At 38.5% G+C, this 21,389-nt stretch overlaps 1 protein-coding gene across 1 annotated transcript in view; it reads right to left on the bottom strand.

Annotated features, from left to right (window-relative positions):
* The window catches only part of LOC126248875 (coiled-coil domain-containing protein 77-like), a 205,508-nt gene that overhangs the window by 118,506 nt on the left and 65,613 nt on the right, over positions 1–21,389 (bottom strand). The window contains exon 3 of the mRNA XM_049950322.1: positions 7,939–8,084. Coding sequence (XP_049806279.1) covers positions 7,939–8,084 — 146 coding nt within the window. The remainder of the gene's footprint in view (positions 1–7,938; positions 8,085–21,389) is intronic.

Below are 21,389 nucleotides of genomic sequence, written 5' to 3'. Positions count from 1 at the left end.
ATCTACCTTTTCCACCACATAAATACCTAACAGTACACAGTAGATAATAGAGAACAAGCTGTCCAAATTTAACACCTAACAGTTAAGGGACCAGTAATGATCGGTCTGGGAATGATGGAAATCTATGTACATACACACAGACACCTGGAAAATAATGCTAAATTAGAAAATTGATATTAAACACAAGCACCACATAGAGAAATTTATTTAAATTGTCCACCAGGGCAATGGACAGATGCATAAAAACAAGCAATACTGGAAAACCAGAGGTTATATTATTGCGAAATTCACAACAAGTCACAGATTTGGACAAACAATACCATAACCGTACAGCATCACTGGAAAACATATCAACAAGCTGATAGAAATATGCATCTATGAAAATTAAAAATAACAAATAGCACATAAATAATGAGAAAGAAATGTTTAATTGCATTTATAATTGAATACATAGGACTAAAAACAGCCTGTTCTGAAATCCGTGTACGAAAATATATTAGAATGACAGCATCCATAGATTCCGTATGGACATGCAAAGATCAATACCTATACAACAGCAATGACAAACAATACCTCCTGTGACTGTACAATATCACTGGATTATCTGTCAAACAGGCTGTCATGAAAATACCAATTTACAGTATATAATCAGACAACTAAATAAAGCAGTAACTCAGATAACATGATAACCAACCAATAGTATTCCAAGAACAACAGCAGAACGTAACTAACAAGCAAATAGACAGTGACAGAACCACTGGTATCACATGGACGTCAAAACCATCAGAGGTACATAAAAATGTATAATAATGAAATCTGTTTAATAATTACCTATAAAATTAGAAAAAATACCAAAATTATGCACCATTTACATATAGATAACCTAATGATGGCAACTCTGTCGAAACAGACCTACAGTAAAATAAAGGCAATCAAACTTAGCAGTGTAGTTTGAATTAAAAATTATAATTATACATCTTTCATTATTTTGTAATTTTCAGTTTCATACCGATTCTCACTTATACTCCAGAGAATATTTTCTATTGTTTATGCAATATTCGTATTACAGTTATTAGCGAATCAAATCTGACATTTTTTTGTCACACGAGGTAGTTCAACCGGTGAACGAATACAAGTTTTCACGTAAAAAAACATGATATAAGCATCATGAAAGGAGCTGTGCATCATTTGTCATGAGAAATTTGCTCATCTATCAAGTATAAGAGAGCAAACTACAGATCTTGTAACAAGACTCTTATGATATAGTCACAATTTTTTTCATGATCCTCTTTCAAAGAAAAATCACATTTACTAAATGGCTATTTCAACACAGAAAAATGCCCTTCAGTTTAAGGAGAGCACATCTTAATTTTTTTTTATATTGGTTGTAGTGGTGTCTGCACTCTTAATCAAACATGCAAGTATCCACCAAGTATTGATAAAACTATACTGACACTGATAATTAGAATAGATTCGTTTTTGACAGAATACATGTAAAATCTTGACAGAATCACAGTTCATTTCATAAACAGTGCTGTAACAACAGTCAGGGCAACACTGTTTAATCGTGTCACTAGCAGCAAAGAAAACCAACAGGATATTTTCTCTGGTAAGACCCACTCCAGCTTAAGACAATATGATAACTGCATCAAGTTTTACTGCACCCTGGTGGTGATTTGTGAATGTTATATGTCTGAACACCATGTTTTACAGTTTGTGAAGCCATGAAGTGTGGAAGAAAAGAAGATACATAGGTTAGAGTTTAATGTCCTGTTAACTTCAAGATCATCAGAAACAGAAATGGAGCACAAGCTAGGACTGGACAAGTACGGCATCGAAAATCAGCCACAACCTTGCGTAAAGATCCATCCCAGTATACACTTCATATGATACAGGGAATCCATGGAAAACCCATACCAGGAGAGCTGTCATAAGTGTTGCGATGCTACACGAAACTCACACTAATTCCCATTACGAGTATGAAATTAGGTAAAGGTTATGTGAAGTATAACATTGTTCCTCAGGCGCTTAGATTAATTCATCACTTTTTACACATATTTGTCGAGTTAACTTTTTACCTACTATTAACAAAAAAAAAAAAAAAAAAAAAAAAATGGAAATTTTATGAGCTATTAAATAACTTATTTCTTTTCTTCAAATGTTCTACAGTGATCGCACTAGAGATGACAAAGCAACTCTCTTTTGCCACATTAGGGCGCAAGGAGATGGCCATGATCTTGCTGAAGAAACTATTTCGCAATGTACTGAGGGCAACTTAGGAAAATCACAGTAAACTACAAGGCAGCTCCATCTGTTGGCGTATTTCTGTTTCTCCTGCAAATTGTTTCTTTGTTACATGCGTGTATTGTATGGCCAGACAACAAGCATTTTAAACAGCATATCTGGTTTGATGTGTAGGGCCTCGCAAAAAGATGAATGAATCCTGCTGTTGTGTGTTCTGGAAATATCACTATTTTGAAAGTCTGAATAAAAGCTACTATTTTAACTAGTTCCTTGAGTACGCTCTTCAATATATTTCTGAAGTTTGTCATATCATTCTTCCCATGTTCAGCAGTAGTTACACTTACCATATTTTTACACAAAAAGTGTCCCATCTTTATGCACCATGACACCGCCACTAAGGATGAATGTGTTGTTAAAATTTGTAATAATGTGGCTTTCTCAGAGGTACATGCTTAACTGGACTGATTTTAGTTTACCAACAATTCCTTTCTAACCTTTCTGCATGCAGAATAGTGACATACTGTAGAAACTGCCACCTTCTCTTTTTATTATAAGGAACAGTCTGGTACGCAGTGAATATTCAGACACTATTTATTTTTACATTCACTATTTATTATCATTATTATCATCATTATTAAAGACCGGATTATATCCATCATAAAAACCAGCAAATATGCATGAAAAATGCTTAAAAATGCGTGAAAAGTGTCGAAATAAGCAAGATCAAATAATAAAAAAAACATGGTAGTCACTGCATATCTCAAAGGCAAACCTGTGCATATCTGTTATGAGGAAAAGCACAGGCCATGCAAAAAATCAGTACATTTAGAATGCTGATATCATTTTCTGAATACTTTCTGGTAGAGATTAGGAAGAGGACCTTCCTGGGATTATTTTCTAAAAATTTGCAAAATGGGTATTCATACCATGTTTCAAGAATTGTTCCTTCTTTACTATTGTTGTCGGTAACAAGCGGATGCAATGCAACTGAGTCGCACTGCAACAATCAATAGGTACAAGACCAACTTTGGGATATATTGCAATATTGCACACAGAGGGGCACACTCAAAAACTCCGTAATATTTATATTAAAAAAAAAAAAATTACAAGCATGCATTTTTTTGAACAGCGTTAACTTTTAATTAATACTATTGGACCAAAGCATCATTTACAATTTATTTTATATTTTTCTACTATTGCAAACATAAATGAGAAAGTACTGTTCCAAATGTTCGGTAGTTTGATTGTGTCTTCAATCACTCAAGACATTTTTATAAGCAGAAGAGGACCGTTCTATATTAACTGGGGTAACTGGGCAGTATTTGAATTTGGGTGCTATGTTGGCACTTACTGTTTCTGGTAAAAGTTCACCCATCCCATTAATAAAACTAGCAATTTGGCACAAGGGTTCAAAGCCTGGGTTACTGTTTAAAATGTTTTTGAACTTTTCTTTAAGTTTTCTTGGGAATACCTCCAGCAATGAGGAGGTCACTAGAATAATTCTATTCATTAACTGAATAGATTCATTCAACACGAAATCTTGAGTTTCAAGCGTTTTAATACTTGCAGTTATATGGGAAAAATGAGTGCTAACCACAGCAATGTCTTTTTTAATACGGGAATCATTAAAAGCTTCCTTGCACTAGCAAACTGCCAAAGCCTCTGCACTATCAAAGTCGTTTACTACCCCTCTAATGGCCTCGAAATGTTCATTATAAAACAACACATCTTTGACACACGTACCCCAACGAGTTACCACTGGTTCAGGAGGTAAAGACACATTTGGTAGTTTTTCTTTGCAGGTCTTGATGCGAGCAGAAGCGTTTAGAAACACTTTCTTTGTGGATGAAATCAGTTTATTTACATTCACAATTGTGGAACGTACTTCTTCAGCAAAGCGATTTACTCCAAAAGCACAGCACGTCACGTGAACCAAATTGGGATAAAACACTTGAAGGGCTTTTCCTGCTTTGTTCATATAGGGAGCAGCATCTAAAATAAACACAAACATCTGCAGAAGATTCTGGAGATATTTTTCTAATACGCCCATTCACAAATCTGGCATTCATAGAATGATTTACTTTTTCAAGTTCTTTGCAGGCCACTAAATAGGAAGAAGGCTCTTCTTCTAAAGCACCAAAAATTAAATTTGCAATGTAATGGCCACAAGTGTCTGTCTGTGGTTGCATCAACTGAAATCCAGAAAATGCTGTCCTTGAGTTCATTCTGTATTTCTTCCAGAACATTTATATAAATTGTCGGTATGTAATTTTTACGCAAAGTTGATTCATGGTATATTTTTATTTAAGCAATATTTGCGCAGGAAGCCTTTGACGATAGGGTTTGTAAGTTTGTGAAGAGGGATATTTCTTGCAATGAATGCTTCACATAGATCCATGTTAAACCGATTTTTGGTGACCTTTGGACAAATCCCTGCTACTGCAACTTGCTGTTGTCAGAAGTTGTTATGGTCCTTTCTTCTGCATTCCTGCTATGAAGACTTGTCTTGACATGATATTTGAAACTTTTTTTTGCACAAAACATTTTTCTCACTGATTCAACAATTTAAGACATATGTAAATGTTCCAGGATGGTCAGCTATCCACGAAACGATGTTTCTTTTTTTTTGGGTGGCATGGCACACAACACATTACACACTGATGTCATAAACACGTTCAACTGTGTTCAAGTAAACAGAAAGCTAAACTGAAACAATGAACATGCGACTAAAAGCTTGCGTAGTTTAATTTAATTGTTGCCGACACATACGATATGACAGCGGAGGGGATTAACTGGGGGGTGCAGGTGCAGAAGCACTGACTTTGTCTGCCTGTTCCTGTTCCTCTTCTGTAATGATTTCATTATGCAGTGGCCTCTTGGTTAGCAATAGCACACAGTTCTAGGTCGCGATCAATCTGTAAGACTTCAAAACTACACCAAGCTAGAGAATGCTCGTCAAAATTTTTAAAATATTGTAAATATAGAGAGAAAATATGCACCGTGACTAGTTTTTAGTTAAAATATGCAAAAACTGGTGAAAAGGACCAAAATATGTAAATGCATATGCAACATGCAAATGCATTATTATTACTATTATTATTATTTCTTTATTTTCTCAGACATTAAGTCTGGTGAAAAATGGAAAGTGACGCGGACCTTGATCAAGCGTCACTTCCTTTTAACTGTACGGTATATGTTACATTCCATTTAGGAACTTTCGGGTAATTGAACATGTATCAATGATTACAGATTTCTGTAGTTGTATATATATGTTTGGATGTAGCTGTATTGCGTTGATGTACTGGTGGATATTGTGTGGTATGACTCCTGTAGTTGATAGTATAATTGGTATAATGTCAACTTTATCCTGATGCCACATGTCCTTGACTTCCTCAGCCACTTGGATGTATTTTTCAATTTTTTCTCCTGTTTTCTTTTTTATATTTGTTGTATTGGGTATGGATATTTCGATTAGTTGTGTTAATTTCTTCTTTTTATTGGTGAGTATGATGTCAGGTTTGTTATGTGGTGGTGTTTTATCTGTTATAATGGTTCTGTTCCAGTATAATTTGTATTCATCATTCTCCAGTACATTTTGTGGTGCATACTTGTATGTGGGAACGTGTTGTTTTATAAGTTTATGTTGTAAGGCAAGCTGTTGATGTATTATTTTTGCTACATTGTCATGTCTTCTGGGGTATTCTGTATTTGCTAGTATTGTACACCCGCTTGTGATGTGATCTACTGTTTCTATTTGTTGTTTGCAAAGTCTGCATTTATCTGTTGTAGTATTGGGATCTTTAATAATATGCTTGCTGTAATATCTGTTGTTTATTGTTTGATCCTGTATTGCAATCATGAATCCTTCCGTCTCACTGTATATATTGCCTTTTCTTAGCCATGTGTTGGATGTGTCTTGATCGATGTGTGGCTGTGTTAGATGATACGGGTGCTTGCCATGTAGTGTTTTCTTTTTCCAATTTACTTTCTTCGTATCTGTTGATGTTATGTGATCTAAAGGGTTGTAGAAGTGGTTATGAAATTGCAGTGGTGTAGCAGATGTATTTATATGAGTGATTGCTTTGTGTATTTTGCTGATTTCTGCTCGTTCTATAAAGAATTTTCTTAAATTGTCTACCTGTCCATAATGTAGGTTTTTTATGTCGATAAATCCCCTTCCTCCTTCCTTTCTGCTTAATGTGAATCTTTCTGTTGCTGAATGTATGTGATGTATTCTATATTTGTGGCATTGTGATCGTGTAAGTGTATTGAGTGCTTCTAGGTCTGTGTTACTCCATTTCACTACTCCAAATGAGTAGGTCAATATTGGTATAGCATAGGTATTTATAGCTTTTGTCTTGTTTCTTGCTGTCAATTCTGTTTTCAGTATTTTTGTTAGTCTTTGTCTATATTTTTCTTTTAGTTCTTCCTTAATATTTGTATTATCTATTCCTATTTTTTGTCTGTATCCTAGATATTTATAGGCATCTGTTTTTTCCATCGCTTCTATGCAGTCACTGTGGTTATCCAATATGTAATCTTCTTGTTTAGTGTGTTTTCCCTTGATTATGCTATTTTTCTTACGTTTGTCTGATCCAAAAGCCATATTTATATCATTGCTAAATACTTCTGTTATCTTTAGTAATTGGTTGAGTTGTTGATTTGTTGCTGCCAGTAGTTTTAGATCATGCATGTATAGCAAATGTGTGATTGTGTGTGGGTATGTTCCAGTAATATTATTATTATTATTATTATTATTATTATTATTATTACTATTATTATTGTCAACATGCACAAAAACAAGACTGAAAACTTATGTTTTCTGCTAGAGCTTTACATGCCATATTTTTATTATTAGTTCATCTAATTTTTAGTTTCTCTGGACATCCAGCTACCATAAACATCTTTTTCGTTGCATATTTATATTGCTGGTGCTTCACCCAAGCCACTGGGAGCATTAGATGATTTTATTTTTAATTCTATAGATTTCTCACATGTAAATATAAGCAAAAATGAAGAAACTTAATGACAGACCCACTTAGCTGGATCCACTTATTACAGTTGGGGGCAGCCCACAATGCAAACGTTGGTTCGGATGTCAAAATACTTTACTAAGCATCATTTTATTGGAGTTAGCATGTCCTGGCTTTCCTCTGAGCTTTAAACTGACTGACCCAACCAGTTATAAGGAAACTGCCATTTTAATGCCAACTCCAAATCACAATACGAACTGGCTTTTTTTCACATTAACCACTCAGACAACACTGGCTGAGGCCCTAGTGCACTTGCATTTGGCATAATCAGACATTAGATGTAGCTTATTAATCACATATTCCAATAACTTTTCATATTTTCTTGCAAAATATAGCACATTATAGAGTTTTATATTGAAATATTCACTTTCTTCACTCAATGCGAACTATGGCAGTAATAGATATCATATATCTTACTCACTGACACTTTCATGACCAACTGGTTAAAGTCTAAATGAACAATACTACACACAGATCAGACTTATGGTGAAAAAAATTAAAAAGTGAAAGAAGTCTATTATGGGTGCTAATTGTATTTATTCTCATATGTCAGACTGCACATCACATGCACGAACCAAAACCAAACTGTTGACACTAATTAGTTTATTTTATTTACCAGTTTCACTATAACAGCATATGCATATCATATTATTAAACATACCTCTCTATTTTATTGTGTATCCTTTCAAATTTTTTGATAGACTCACTCATCTTTGTTTTATAATAAGATAAATTTTCTTGTGTGGGACGTAATTCATTGGTAAGATCATCAATCATCCTCTTTCGAATTTCTTCAGCTTCTCTTCCCTATTTGAGAGAATAAACCAACAGCTCTGCAGCAAATTAATCAAAAACTTAATATGTTAAATTTTTTTCTTAGTTTTACTTCCAACCACATGCTTAGTTACTTATAAAATTTAAACTTGGTTAGTATCAGTGCTAAAACCTACTTCATTCCATGCATCTTGAGATGTGTGGAACGAAGAAAGGGATGAGGTAGTTTGGGAATGGAGGTGCATGGTCAAAATGGAAGAAAGTGGGAGAGTTGAGAGGGGACAGAACAGAGTAGAAACCTGAAGGAAGTGGAGGAAGGAGCAAGGAGATTATTTACTTTAAGGGGCACTCAATATTAAATTCCCATGAAATAATGATCTGAAAAAATATAGTTGGAACATTAATAAAAGCATTAAATCAACAATCATTCTGGGAAGTTACTATTCAATATAAAACAAGGATGAAACTAATCAACTAACTGAACATTTAGTAAGAAATCAATTATTTTTATTAATTACTGTGATTAATTACTTTGACTTGAAAATGGGTTGATCTAATTCAACAACACGAACACTTTATGCAACAAAATAAGTTAATAGATTAGTATATTGGCAGGGACCATAGAAGGTAGCAGTTAGGACACACAAGAGAAACATTTATGCATTTTTATACGGGTGCTAACAGTTTTAGAGGTAACATCCTCAGCTGTTATTGTTTCTCCTTGACAAACCCAATTCCACAGAAGAATTTCTATGATTATAACGTGTAAAATGTGATGGAAAGGACATCCTAACTCATATATAAAATTGTTCGGCATGTTGTCAGATTTACAAATTAATTGCAATGTGAACGTAAAAGACTCATTCCACATCATTACGATTTATCGTGTAAACGATCCATGGAATATGAAACTTACTAACAGAATGAAAATATTTACCACATTTTTTAACTGTCACTTCTGTTATGAAACTCGAGTATTTTTCACTATTGTTTATACTCACCTGTAAACAGTCGGTATGTAACCACATATCAAAACAAATTAAATAAAATAGCCTGAAAATCATTTCTTTCCACATAATTATGACACCTTGTGGATGTAGAACCAACTAATATTTTCTAAACTCTTCTAATGGAATGCCTTAAATGTAAACATTCTTTAACTTCAAAAGAGGGAAGTTTTAATTTGTGAGTTAACACTATCTATGTTCTCTAATGACTGATCATACTGTTATTGGAAATTACAGTGCTTTTAGTTATTGGCCTACAACCTTTAAGTATAGTTTAACAGTATATTGCACACAGAATAAAAAGTAGATCTTAAAAACTGTCAAGCAGCATAAGAGTTATTTCAGTGAGCAGTCACTGGTTTGACTTTGAAAATCTTTTATTTCACATTACAGTTCTTCAGGTGCTTTGGTATCCACATGCAGGAGGAGCACATTTGCTTCAGAAGCAAAAAATTGAGCAAATGTTGTGTATTGTGATTCTCTATGCTTGTTCATCCTTTCCACTGGCTCCTCTGTATTTTTTGCGAGGTATATTTTAAATACACTTTGTATATTTATTACATATGCAAAAGCGAATGGAGCGGTCCACATGTGACAGCCAACTACTATTTAGACTTGCAGATTAGCAACTGGTGTATTATGATTCCTATTTTGTCTGATGGATAAATGGACTGATGGGGTTACAGGGACCGAACTATGAGGTCATCAGACCCTTAATCCTTTGTATGTCCTGGCAGGAATAGCCCCCACAGAGGAAGAACACAAAAGACAATTCCCAATGGACTCCACTGCATCTGAGAATAAAACCTCTAAGATATAGAAGCAAGTAGGAGTGAGAGAGGGGTAAAAGGGTGACGGTGGGAGAGATGGCATGCCAACAAAGCAGCTGTTGTGCACATTTTGTGTGGCAAGGGACACATCCTCTGCATCCTACTGGTGCTTCCACACCCTCCATTATCACAAGAAAACTAGCTACATGGACAAGATAAAATCTCAAGAAAGTGAACAATGATGACGAGTCTGTCAACCAACAACAGATGTAAAAGAATAAAAAGAAGTAAAATGTGAGAAGGGCAGGAGCCAGGCCGGACCACTGAGTAAGGGCAGCGATGGGTTCTTCAAATGGGAGCAAGTGACAGGGCACTCCTCCAATCACTCAAGTGGACAATGAAGCTAGTGTGCACTATGTCACAGAGAAGAGTAAAACCCACTTTCATAGGTAAAATGTAAATCAGCTGCATCATCTGCTAGCACCAGAGGTAGCATGGCAAGTTTAAGATTTCACAGTAAGGTGTCCAAATAAGGGTAGTCCAGTAGTGTGTGGGCCACCACACTGACATTGGGGTGGATCCTCACATTGGAGGGTGTGGCCATGGGTCAGCCAAGTGTGGCCATTGCGAAGTTAAAAGAAGATAGTAGATTCCCTGTGCTCAGCATGAAGGGAAGACTACCACATGGTTGGGGTCTGCTTTATGATTCACAGCTTATTCAGAGCAACCAGGACATACCAATCCATATTCCAAACCTCCAACAACTGTTGGCGTAGAGTCGACTGAAGATCCGGTTTCAGTAGATCCTCCCTCTCCAAAGCCGGCATCCTGGTAGCCAACCTGTCCACATGTTAATTCCCTGGGATCACAACATGATCAGCGGACTATACAAAGATGAATGACCATCCAACATGGTGGATCTCATACAGGATATCCTGGATAGACACAACCAGTTGGTGCCAAGGGTAGCACTGGTCAACAGCCTGAAGACTACTCAAGGAGTCACTGCAGCTTAAAACCCACTCACTAGTGCAACAACAAAGGTGGCTGAGGGCTTGAGCAATGGCCACCAATTCTTCAGTGAAAACACTGCATCCATTCAGCAGGGAGCATAGTTCACTGCATCTTGCTCATGTGTAGGCAAAACTGGTTCACACATTGACCATATGCCAACAGTGTATACCACCTGGAAATGTGTCAAGGATGTGCAAAAACAGATGGCAAATAACCAGAGGGTCTATTAAGTCCTTTGGTTCAAAGCATGGGTCAAGGCATATCAGAGGACGGGGTACCACCATGGGGGTGCACGCGATTTCTCCCTGACAAGAGGTGACAGTCAGCAAAGCTGGATTTCAAAGCAGAGACTGTATGCGCACTGCAATAGTGACTGCAGACTTTGGCCTCTGTTGTGGGAGGTAGATTTCTCTACAAGGAAAATGTACTCAGTAGTTCAGATGTTCAGGTGAGCAGCGAATATGTATTCCATTGTTGAGCAGCAGTTGTTAGCATCTGATCTTTAGGAGAGAGACTCTGTGAGTAGCCTGTTCACAGGACTGGTCCGAAAGGCACCAGTCGCAAGTTGGACCTCACAATGGTATATCAGGTCCAGCATCTGCAGTGCTGAAGGCAATACTAAGCCATATGCCAGGCTCCCAAGATTAAGACGTGACAGGATCAGAGCTTTGTAGAGCCACAAGAGTGTAGAGCGATCTGCACCCCAGGTAGTGTTACTGAGACAAGGAAGAGTATTACACTGTGGCCACCACATTCAGTTAAGTTAGCAAAGATGGGGAAGCCCCATCAACCAGGTATCAAAAACCAATACTAAAAAAATGATAAGGTCCCACCACACAGAACATTCGCTCATCAAAGTAGAGTTCTTGTTGGGGATGAACAGTACATCAGCGACGAAGTGCATGATGTATGTCTTGGTGGCAGAAAACTGGAAGCCGTGGCTGAGACTGCACCTTTTGTATGGCACTCTGCAGTCGGTGTTCAGCAACACCCACAGTTGAGGAGCAGTAGTAGACACAAAAGATGTCAGCATACAGGGACAGTGAGACTGTAGACCCCAAGCTGCAGTCAGGACATTGATAGCCACTAGAAAAAGGGGCACGGTCAATACAGAACCCTGTGGGACCCCAATCTCTTCTACATGGGAAGTACTGTGGAAAGCATCAACTTGAAAACTTGAACCCAGAAAGTACTGTGAGACAAGAAGTTCCAAACAAAAATCAAAAGTTGGCCCTTGAGACTGCTTTCACAAGTTGGCCCTTGAGACTGCTCGTGGAGGGTAACAAGGATACAGTAATGCCATGTGGTGTTGTACGCCCTATGGAAGTCAAAGAAGAGAGCAATAAAATGCTGATGCCAGGAAAAAGCTGACTGAATGGCAGACTCTTCTAGGCAGATCAAAATTTCAGTAGTAGAACAGCCTTGGCGTAAACCACCCTGGGACGGAGCCAAAAGGCCCCGAGACTAAAGGCGCCAATACAGCCGTTGGCTCTCTACACACAGAAATTAGTGAGGCTAATTGAGTGATTATTGTCCACATTTCCAGGGGTTGTTAATCCTGTTTCAGTACTGGGACGATCATGTTTTCACGCCACTGAGATGGTTGAAAATGGCAACAATGTGATGTTGGCAATCTACTAGTAGGTGGATGATCATTTAGCTGTGGATGCGGTTGGGCTCTGAAGCCATATCAGGGCTAAAGGCTATGGCACTGATGAACTCCCACTCACTGGACAGAGTATTATAATGTTCTAGGTGATGTGTAGTAAATGTTAAAAGAAGCAACTCTACCTGCTATTTGAGGACTTGAAATGCAGGCTGCTAATTCACAGACGCAAAGGTTCCAGCATAATTAAAAGCAAAACGTTCAGCAACAGCATCCAGATCAATGCAAACATCCTTCACACAGATATCAGGTACGCCCACAGGGTACTGGTATCCATAGAGGCATTGAATCTTCACCCTAACCTGTGAAAGGGGGGTACATGGTCCACTGGTAGCAACATACTGCTCCCAGTATTCTTGTTTCTGTCATTTCATGAGGTGGTGGATATGGGCACAGATCTGTTTAAAGGCAAACGTGTTTTCCTTCTGCTTTTCGGTAATCTAACTTATTGTCACTAAAGTAAGTTTGTTTACATATGATTGAGACTAGACCTAATCTTTCGTAAACGTGTTTTCTTGTTTTTCTGTAATTTAATGACTTATTCTCGCTAAAGTAAGATTTTTACCATGAGTGAAAAGTGCCTGACGTGCCGTAGAATTGTTAGCTCCGGGTTTGGTGTGATGGGTGCAGCAGTTTTTTCCATTGGGGTGACTGTAGCGGCCTGGGAAATGGGGAAGTGGATCCGACTCATCAGTGGTTCTGTAGGATATGCTGTAGAGATAGGAAAATAGTGGAATAGGAGGGGAACATTGCTGCTCTTCAGGCACAGTTAGAGCAGGCTAGGGAAGATCTGAACAGGTTAAGGAGGGAGAATGGTAAAGAGAGGTGGGAAGTGGCAACAGGTAACAGGAGTAACAGACCTAGAACTTTGTCAGACAGCTTTGTGGTGAATGTGAAGAATAAGTGTGACCTGTTGCTTCATTTAGAAGATGATGTGCCTCAGAGAGAGGGCCCAACAAACTTTCAGTAGAAAATTGAATAAGAATGTAGGGAAGTCAGCAAAGAGAAAGAAAGTTTTGTTGTTAGGTAGTTCACATGCCACAGGAGTAGGCCAACTTTTGCAGGACCAGTTAGGATCAGAATACCAGGCCACAATTTTTTTTAAACCAAGTGCTGGTTTGGATCAGGTGACAGAGGATTTAGGTTCACTCTGTAAAGATTTTACCAAGGAAGACACCGTGGTTATTCTGGGTGGGCCGGGTAGTAGTATTGACAGACATCTTGGGTACAATATAGAGTGTGACCTAGCAAAGATTGCATCAGCAACGAGACATACGAGTGTTGAGTTTGTGTCTGTTCTGAGACGCCATGACCGACCTCATTTAAACTCTTCTGTCGGGAGAGTTAATTTGGAGTTGGAACGGCTGCTTGGGTCGGGTGCGGGGTCACATATTTGTTTGGTTCCTGTTGATTCTCTCAGTAGGTGGGATTATACTAGACATGGCCTACACCTCAACAGGAAAGGGAAGGGTAAACTGGCTAGGCTAATAGCAGGAAATGTAAGGGGGGGGGGGGGGAGGCACTGCCGTGAGTGGTAATATACCAGTGGTCATAGGTTTTGGAGCAGCACCTTTTTTAGGATAGGTAGGACAGAACGAAGTCAAGTTCCGAGAGAAGTAAAGATTGAAACAAACCTTCAGTTTGATAAAGAAATCAAACAGCATAATCCTGGCACATTGGATCAGCGAACACAGCTGCTGGTTAAAAATTTACAGCAATCAGCAGAAATTTTATTTCCACCTGATTTCATCTCGGTAAATGTGAAATGCCAACTATCTTTAGTGCATCAAAATATTCGAGGGCTTAGAAGTAAAATTAATGAACTACTTATGTGCACTGATGAATTAGAGTCATCGAAGCCAGTTGATATAATCTGCCTTTCTGAACATCATGTGACCACTGGTATAGATATGTTGAACCTTACAGAATTTAAGTTAGCTTCCTACTCATCATCATCACCATTTAAGACTGATTATGCCTTTCAGCGTTCAGTCTGGAGCATAGCCCCCTTATAAAATTCCTCCATGATCCCCTATTCAGTGCTAACATTGGTGCCTCTTCTGATGTTAAACCTGTTGTTGTTGTAGTCCTCAGTCCTGAGACTGGTTTGATGCAGCTCTCCATGCTAATCTATCCCGTGCAAGCTCCTTCATCACCCAGTACCTACTGCAACCTACATCCTTCTGAATCTGCTTAGTGTATTCATCTCTTGGTCTCCCTCTACGATTTTTACCCTCCACACTGCCCTCCAATACTAAATTGGTGATCTCTTGATGCCTCAGAATATGTCCTACCAACTGACCCCTTCTTCTAGTCAAGTTGTGCCACAGACTTCTCTTCTCCCCAATCTTATTCAATACCACCTCATTAGTTACGTGATCTACGTACGTAATCTCCAACATTCTTCTGTAGCACCACATTTTGAAAGCTTCTAATCTCTTCTTGTCCAAACTATTTATTGTCCATGTTTCACTTCCATACATGGCCACACTCCATACAAATACTTTCGGAAACGACTTCCTGACATTTAAATCTATACTCGATGTTAACAAATTTCTCTTCTTCAGAAACGCTGTCCTTGCTATTGCCAGTCTACATTTTATATCCTCTCTATTTCGACCATCATCAGTTATTTTGCTCCCCAAATAGCAAAACTCCTTTACTACTTTAAGTGTCTCATTTCCTAATCTAATTCCCTCAGCATCACCCGACTTAATTCGACTACATTCCATTATCCTCGTTTTGCTTTTGTTGATGTTCATCTCATATCCTCCTTTCAAGACACTCTCCATTGCGTTCAGCTGCTCTTCCAGGTCCTTTGCTGTCTCTGACAGAATTAAAATATCATCGGCGAACCTCAAAGTTTTTATTTCTTCTCCATGGATTTTAATTCCCTCTCCAAATTTTTCTTTTGTTTCCTTCACTGCTTGTTCAATTGAATAACATCGGGGAGAGGCTACAACCCTGTCTCACTCCCTTCCCAACCACTGCTTCCCTTTTATGTCCCTCGACTCATAACCGCCATCTGGTTTCTGTACAAATTGTAAATAGCCTTGCGCTCCCTGTATTTTACCCCTGCCACCTTCAGAATTTGAAAGAGAGTATTCCAGTCAACATTGTCAAAAGCTTTCTGTAAGTCTACAAATGCTAGAAATGTAGGTTTGCCTTTCCTTAATCTTTCTTCTAAGATAAGTCGTAAGGTCAGTATTGCCTCACGTGTTCCAACATTTCTACGGAATCTTCCCCGAGGTCGGCTTCTACCAGTTTTTCCATTCGTCTGTAAATAATTCGTGTTAGTATTTTGCAGCTGTGACTTATTAAACTGATAGTTCGGTAATTTTCACATCTGTCAATACCTGCTTTCTTTGGGGCAGGAATTATTATATTCTTCTTGAAGTCTGTGGGTATTTCGCCTGTCTCGTACATCTTGCTCACCAGATGGTAGAGTTTTGTCAGGACTGGCTCTCCCAAGGCCGTCAGTAGTTCTAATGGAATGTTGTCTACTCCCGGGGCCTTGTTTCGACTCAGGTCTTTCAGTGCTCTGTCAAACTCTTCACGCAGTATCGTATCTCCAATTTCATCTTCATCTACATCCTCTCCCATTTCCATAATATTGTCCTCAACTACATCGCCCTTGTATAGACCCTCTATATACCCCTTCCATCTTTCTGCTTTCCCCTCTTTGCTTAGAACTGGGTTTCCATCTGAGCTCTTGATATTCATACAAGTGGGTCTCTTTTCTCCAAAGGTCCCTTTAATTTTCCTGTAGGCTGTATCTATCTTACCCCTAGTGAGATAAGCCTCTACATCCTTACATTTGTCCTCTAGCCATGCCTGCTTAGCCATTTTGCACTTCCTGTCGATCTTATTTTTGAGACATTTGTATTCCTTTTTGCCTGCTTCATTTACTGCATTTTTATATTGTCTCCTTTCATCAACTAAATTCAATAATTCTTCTGTTACCCAAGGATTTCTACTAGCCCTCGTCTTTTTACCTACTTGATCCTCTGCTGCCTTCACTACTTCATCCCTCAGAGCTACCCATTCTTCTTCTACTGTATTTCTTTCCTACATTCCTGTCAATTGTTCCCTTATGCTGTCTCTGAAACTCTGTACAACCTCTGGTTTAGTCAGTTTATCCAGGTCCCATCTCCTTAAATTCCCACCTTTTTGCAATTTCTTCAATTTTAATCTACAGTTCATAACCAATAGATTGTGGTCAGAGTCCACATCTGCCCCTGGAAATGTCCTACAATTTAAAACCTGGTTCCTAAATCTCTGTCTTACCATTATATAATCTGTCTGATACCTTTTAGTATCTCCAGGATTCTTCCATGTATACAACCTTCTTTTACGATTCTTGAACCAGGTGTTAGCTATGATTAAGTTATGCTCTGTGCAAAATTCTAACAGACGGCTTCCTCTTTCATTTCTTAGCCCCAATCCATATTCACCTACTATGTTTCCGTCCCTCCCTTTTCCTACTGTCGAATTCCAGTCACCCATGACTATTAAATTTTCATCTCCCTTCACTACCTGAATAATTTCTTTTATCTCATCATACATTTCTTCAATTTCTTCGTCATCTGCAGAGCTAGTTGGCATATAAACTTGTACTACTGTAGTAGGCATGGGCTTCGTGTCTATCTTGGCCACTATAATACGTTCACTATGCTGTTTGTAGTAGCTTACCCGCACTCCTATTTTTTTTATTCATTATTAAACCTACTCCTGCATTACCCCTATTTGATTTTGTATTTATAACCCTGTATTCACCTGACCAGAAGTCTTGTTCCTCCTGCCACCGAACTTCACTAATTCCCACTATATCTAACTTTAACCTATCCATTTCCCTTTTTAAATTTTCTAACCTACCTGCCCGATTAAGGGATCCGACATTCCACGCTCCGATCTGTAGAATGCCAGTTTTCTTTCTCCTGATAACGACGTCCTCTTGAGTGGTCCCCGCCCGGAGATCCGAATGGGGGACTATTTTACCTCCGGAAATTTTACTCAAGAGGACGCCATCATCATTTAACCATACAGTAAAACTGCATGCCCTTGGGAAAAATTACGGCTGTAGTTTCCCCTTGCTTTCAGCCGTTCGCAGTACCACAACAGCAAGACCGTTTTGGTTAATGTTACAAGGCCAGATCAGTCAATCATCCAGACTGTTGCCCCTGCAACTACTAAAAAGGCTGCTGCCCCTCTTCAGGAACCACACGTTTGTCTGGCCTCTCAACAGATACCCCTCCGTTGTGGTTGCACCTACGGTACGGCCATCTGTTCCGCTGATGCACGCAAGCCTCCCCACCAATGGCAAGGTCCATGGTTCATGGGGGGTGTTAAACCTATTACTTCAAAATCATTCTTGACCAAATCCAGGTACCTTCTCCTTGGTCTGCCCCGACTCCTCCTACCCTCTACTGCTGAACCCATGAGTCTCTTGGGTAACCTTGCTTCTCCCATGCGTGTAACATGACCCCACCATCTACGCCTGTTCGCCCTGACTGCTACATCTACAGAGTTCATTCCCAGTTTTTCTTTGATTTCCTCATTGTGGACACCCTCCTGCCATTGTTCCCATCTACTAGTACCTGCAATCATCCTAGCTACTTTCATATCCGTAACCTCAACCTTGTTGATAAGGTAACCTGAATCCACCCAGCTTTCGCTCCCATACAACAAAGTTGGTCGAAAGATTGAACGGTGCACAGATAACTTAGTCTTGGTACTGACTTCCTTCTTGCAGAAGAGAGTAGATCGTAGCTGAGCGCTCACTGCATTAGCTTTGCTACACCTCGCTTCCAGTTCTTTCACTAGGTTGCCATCCTGTGAGAATATGCATCCTAAGTACTTGAAACCGTCCACCTGTTCTAACTTTGTTCCTCCTATTTGGCACTCAGTCCGTTTATATCTCTTTCCCACTGACATTACTATCATTTTGGAGATGTTAATCTCCATACCATAGTCCTTACATTTCTGATCTAGCTCTGAAATATTACTTTGCAAACTTTCAATCGAATCTGCCATCACAACTAAGTGATCCGCATATGCAAGACTGCTTATTTTGTGTTCACATATCTTGATCTCACCCAGCCAGTCTATTGTTTTCAACATATGATCCATAAGTAATATGAACAACAGTGGAGACAGGTTGCAGCCTTGTCTTACCCCTGAAACTACTCTGAACCATGAACTAAATTTACCGTCAACTCTAACTGCTGCCTGACTATCCATGTAAAGACCTTTAATTGCTTGCAAAAGTTTGCCTCCTATTCCATAATCTCGTAGAACAGACAATAACTTCCTCCTAGGAACCCGGTCATATGCCTTTTCTAGATCTATAAAGCATAGATACAATTCCCTGTTCCACTCGTAACACTTCTCCATTATTTGCCGTAAGCTAAAGATCTGGTCCTGACAACCTCTAAGAGGTCTAAACCCACACTGATTTTCATCCAATTGGTCCTCAACTAATACTCGCACTTTCCTTTCAACAATACCTGAGAAGATTTTACCCACAATGCTGATTAAAGAGATACCTCTGTAGTTGTTACAATCTTTTCTGTTTCCATGTTTAAAGATTGGTGTGATTACTGCTTTCCTCCAGTCTGATGGAACCTGTCCCGACTTCCACGCCATTTCAATTATCCTGTGTAGCCATTTAAAGACCTGACATTCCACTGTATTTGATGAGTTCCGACCTAATTTCATCCACCCCAGCTGCTTCATTGCACTGCAATCTATTGACCATTTTCTCCACTTCCTCAAATGTGATCCTATTTCCATCATCATTCCTATCCCATTCTACCTCAAAATCTGAAACATTGCTGATCGTATTTTCACCTACATTGAGCATCTCTTCAAAATATTCCCTCCATCTGCCCAAGGCATCAACAGGATTCACCAGCAGTTTTCCTGACCTGTCCAAAATACTTGTCATTTCCTTCTTACCTCCCTTTCTAAGACTGCTAATTACACTCCAGAATGGTTTTCCAGCAGCTTGACCCATAGTCTCCAGCCTGTTTCCAAAGTCTTCCCAAGATTTATTCTTGGATGCTGCAATTATCTGTTTGGCTTTGTTTCTTTCTTCAACATAACTTTCTCTGTCTACCTGGGTTCTAGTATGCAGCCATTTTTGATACGCCTTCTTTTTCCTTTTACAGGCTGCCTTGACTGTGTCATTCCACCAAGCTGTTTGCTTCATCCTACTTTTACACACTACTGTTCCAAGACATTCTTTAGCCACTTCTAGTACTGTGTCCCTGTACCTTGTCCATTCCTTTTCCAATGACTGTAAATGACTACATTCAACTAACTGGTACCTTTCTGAGATCACTGTTATGTACTTGTGCCTGATTTCCTTATTCTGAAGTTCCTCCACTCTTATCCTCCTACATATGGACCTGACCTCCTGCACTTTCGGCCTCACAATCCCAATTTCACTGCAGATTAAATAATGATCAGTGTCATCAAAGAATCCCCTGAATACACGTGTGTCCCTCACAGCCTTCCTGAGTTCCTGATCTGTTGTTATGTAGTCAATGACAGATCTGGTTCCCCTGCCTTCCCAAGTATGCCAGTGAATGTTCTTATGTTTAAAAAAGGAGTTTGTGATTACCAAGCCCCTACTGGCACAGAAATCCAAGAGTTGTTTCCTACTTCTGTAGACAAAAGATGGAGAAAAGAGGAGTTGTCACATTTGTCAAAAACAGTTTTAAATTTAAGAATATTGACATTAATAAATTTTGCTTAGAGCGGCACTTAGAAAGCATGTGCAACAGAGATAGAATTTCATAATAGGTCCTTTATAATGGTAGCCATATACAGAGCACCTTCAGGAAATTTCAACCTGTTTATAAATTGTCTCGAAGATTTATTATCTCATTTAAAATTAAAAAAACAAAGAACTAGTGGTTGCTGGTGATTTTAATATAGATGTCCTCAAAAACACTGTCAGTGAACAGTTACTGAAGTCAGTTACATTGTCATTCAATTTAATTTCTACTGTAAATTTCCCAACTAGGGTATACAAATGTTCTAAGACTGCCATTGATAATATATTTATAGACAATTCTAGGCAACTAAGCCACATTACGAAACCAGTAGTAAATGGTCAATCTGACCATGACATGCAACACATAACATTAAATTTTGAAAATTGTCAGGGTAACACATCTATCAAAACTGAGTACAGAAGACCAATAAAACAGCCAAGAACTGAGAAATTTAGGAGATTGCTCAAAGAAATTAATTGGATGGATGTTTACAGCATCCAAGACACAAATGGAAAAAACAAAACATTCATTAATAAAGTTAGCACCTTATTTGAAAATTGTTTTCCCCTGAAGGTAACTCAGATTAAGCAGAAGTCTAATAAGAAACCATGGATCACACAGGGATAAAGATATTATGTGAGACAAAAAGGAAACTCTATCTGATACATAGGGACACCTCTGATACTAGCATTATAGCTCATTACAAAAATTGCTGCAAAATACTGAAGAAGGTTATCCAGAAATCTAAACACCTGCATTATGAGAAGAAGATAAATACATCCAGCAATAAAATAAAAACAATATGGGATATAGTTAAGTCAGAGACAGGTAGGAGCAGAAATGAGGAAGAACAAATAGCTCTAAAAATAAATGAAACCCTGGTAACAAATGCATGTTGTGTTGCAAACTATTTAAACAAGTATTTTGTCTCTGTTACTGATAGCATGGGGTTGTCAGGTTCAGTAAATAATGCAATGGAATATCTGAGACCAGTGCACACAAGCAATCTCAGTAAAATGGAATTGACACTTACTTCACCCAAAGAAATATAATCCATCATAAAGTCTTTGGAATCGAAGCATTCTAGTGTTTCTGATAAC

This window comes from Schistocerca nitens, chromosome 3 (genome assembly GCF_023898315.1).
Source record: "Schistocerca nitens isolate TAMUIC-IGC-003100 chromosome 3, iqSchNite1.1, whole genome shotgun sequence".
Classification (NCBI taxonomy): Eukaryota; Metazoa; Arthropoda; class Insecta; order Orthoptera; family Acrididae; genus Schistocerca; species Schistocerca nitens.
This window is presented reverse-complemented; position numbering and strand designations above follow the sequence as displayed.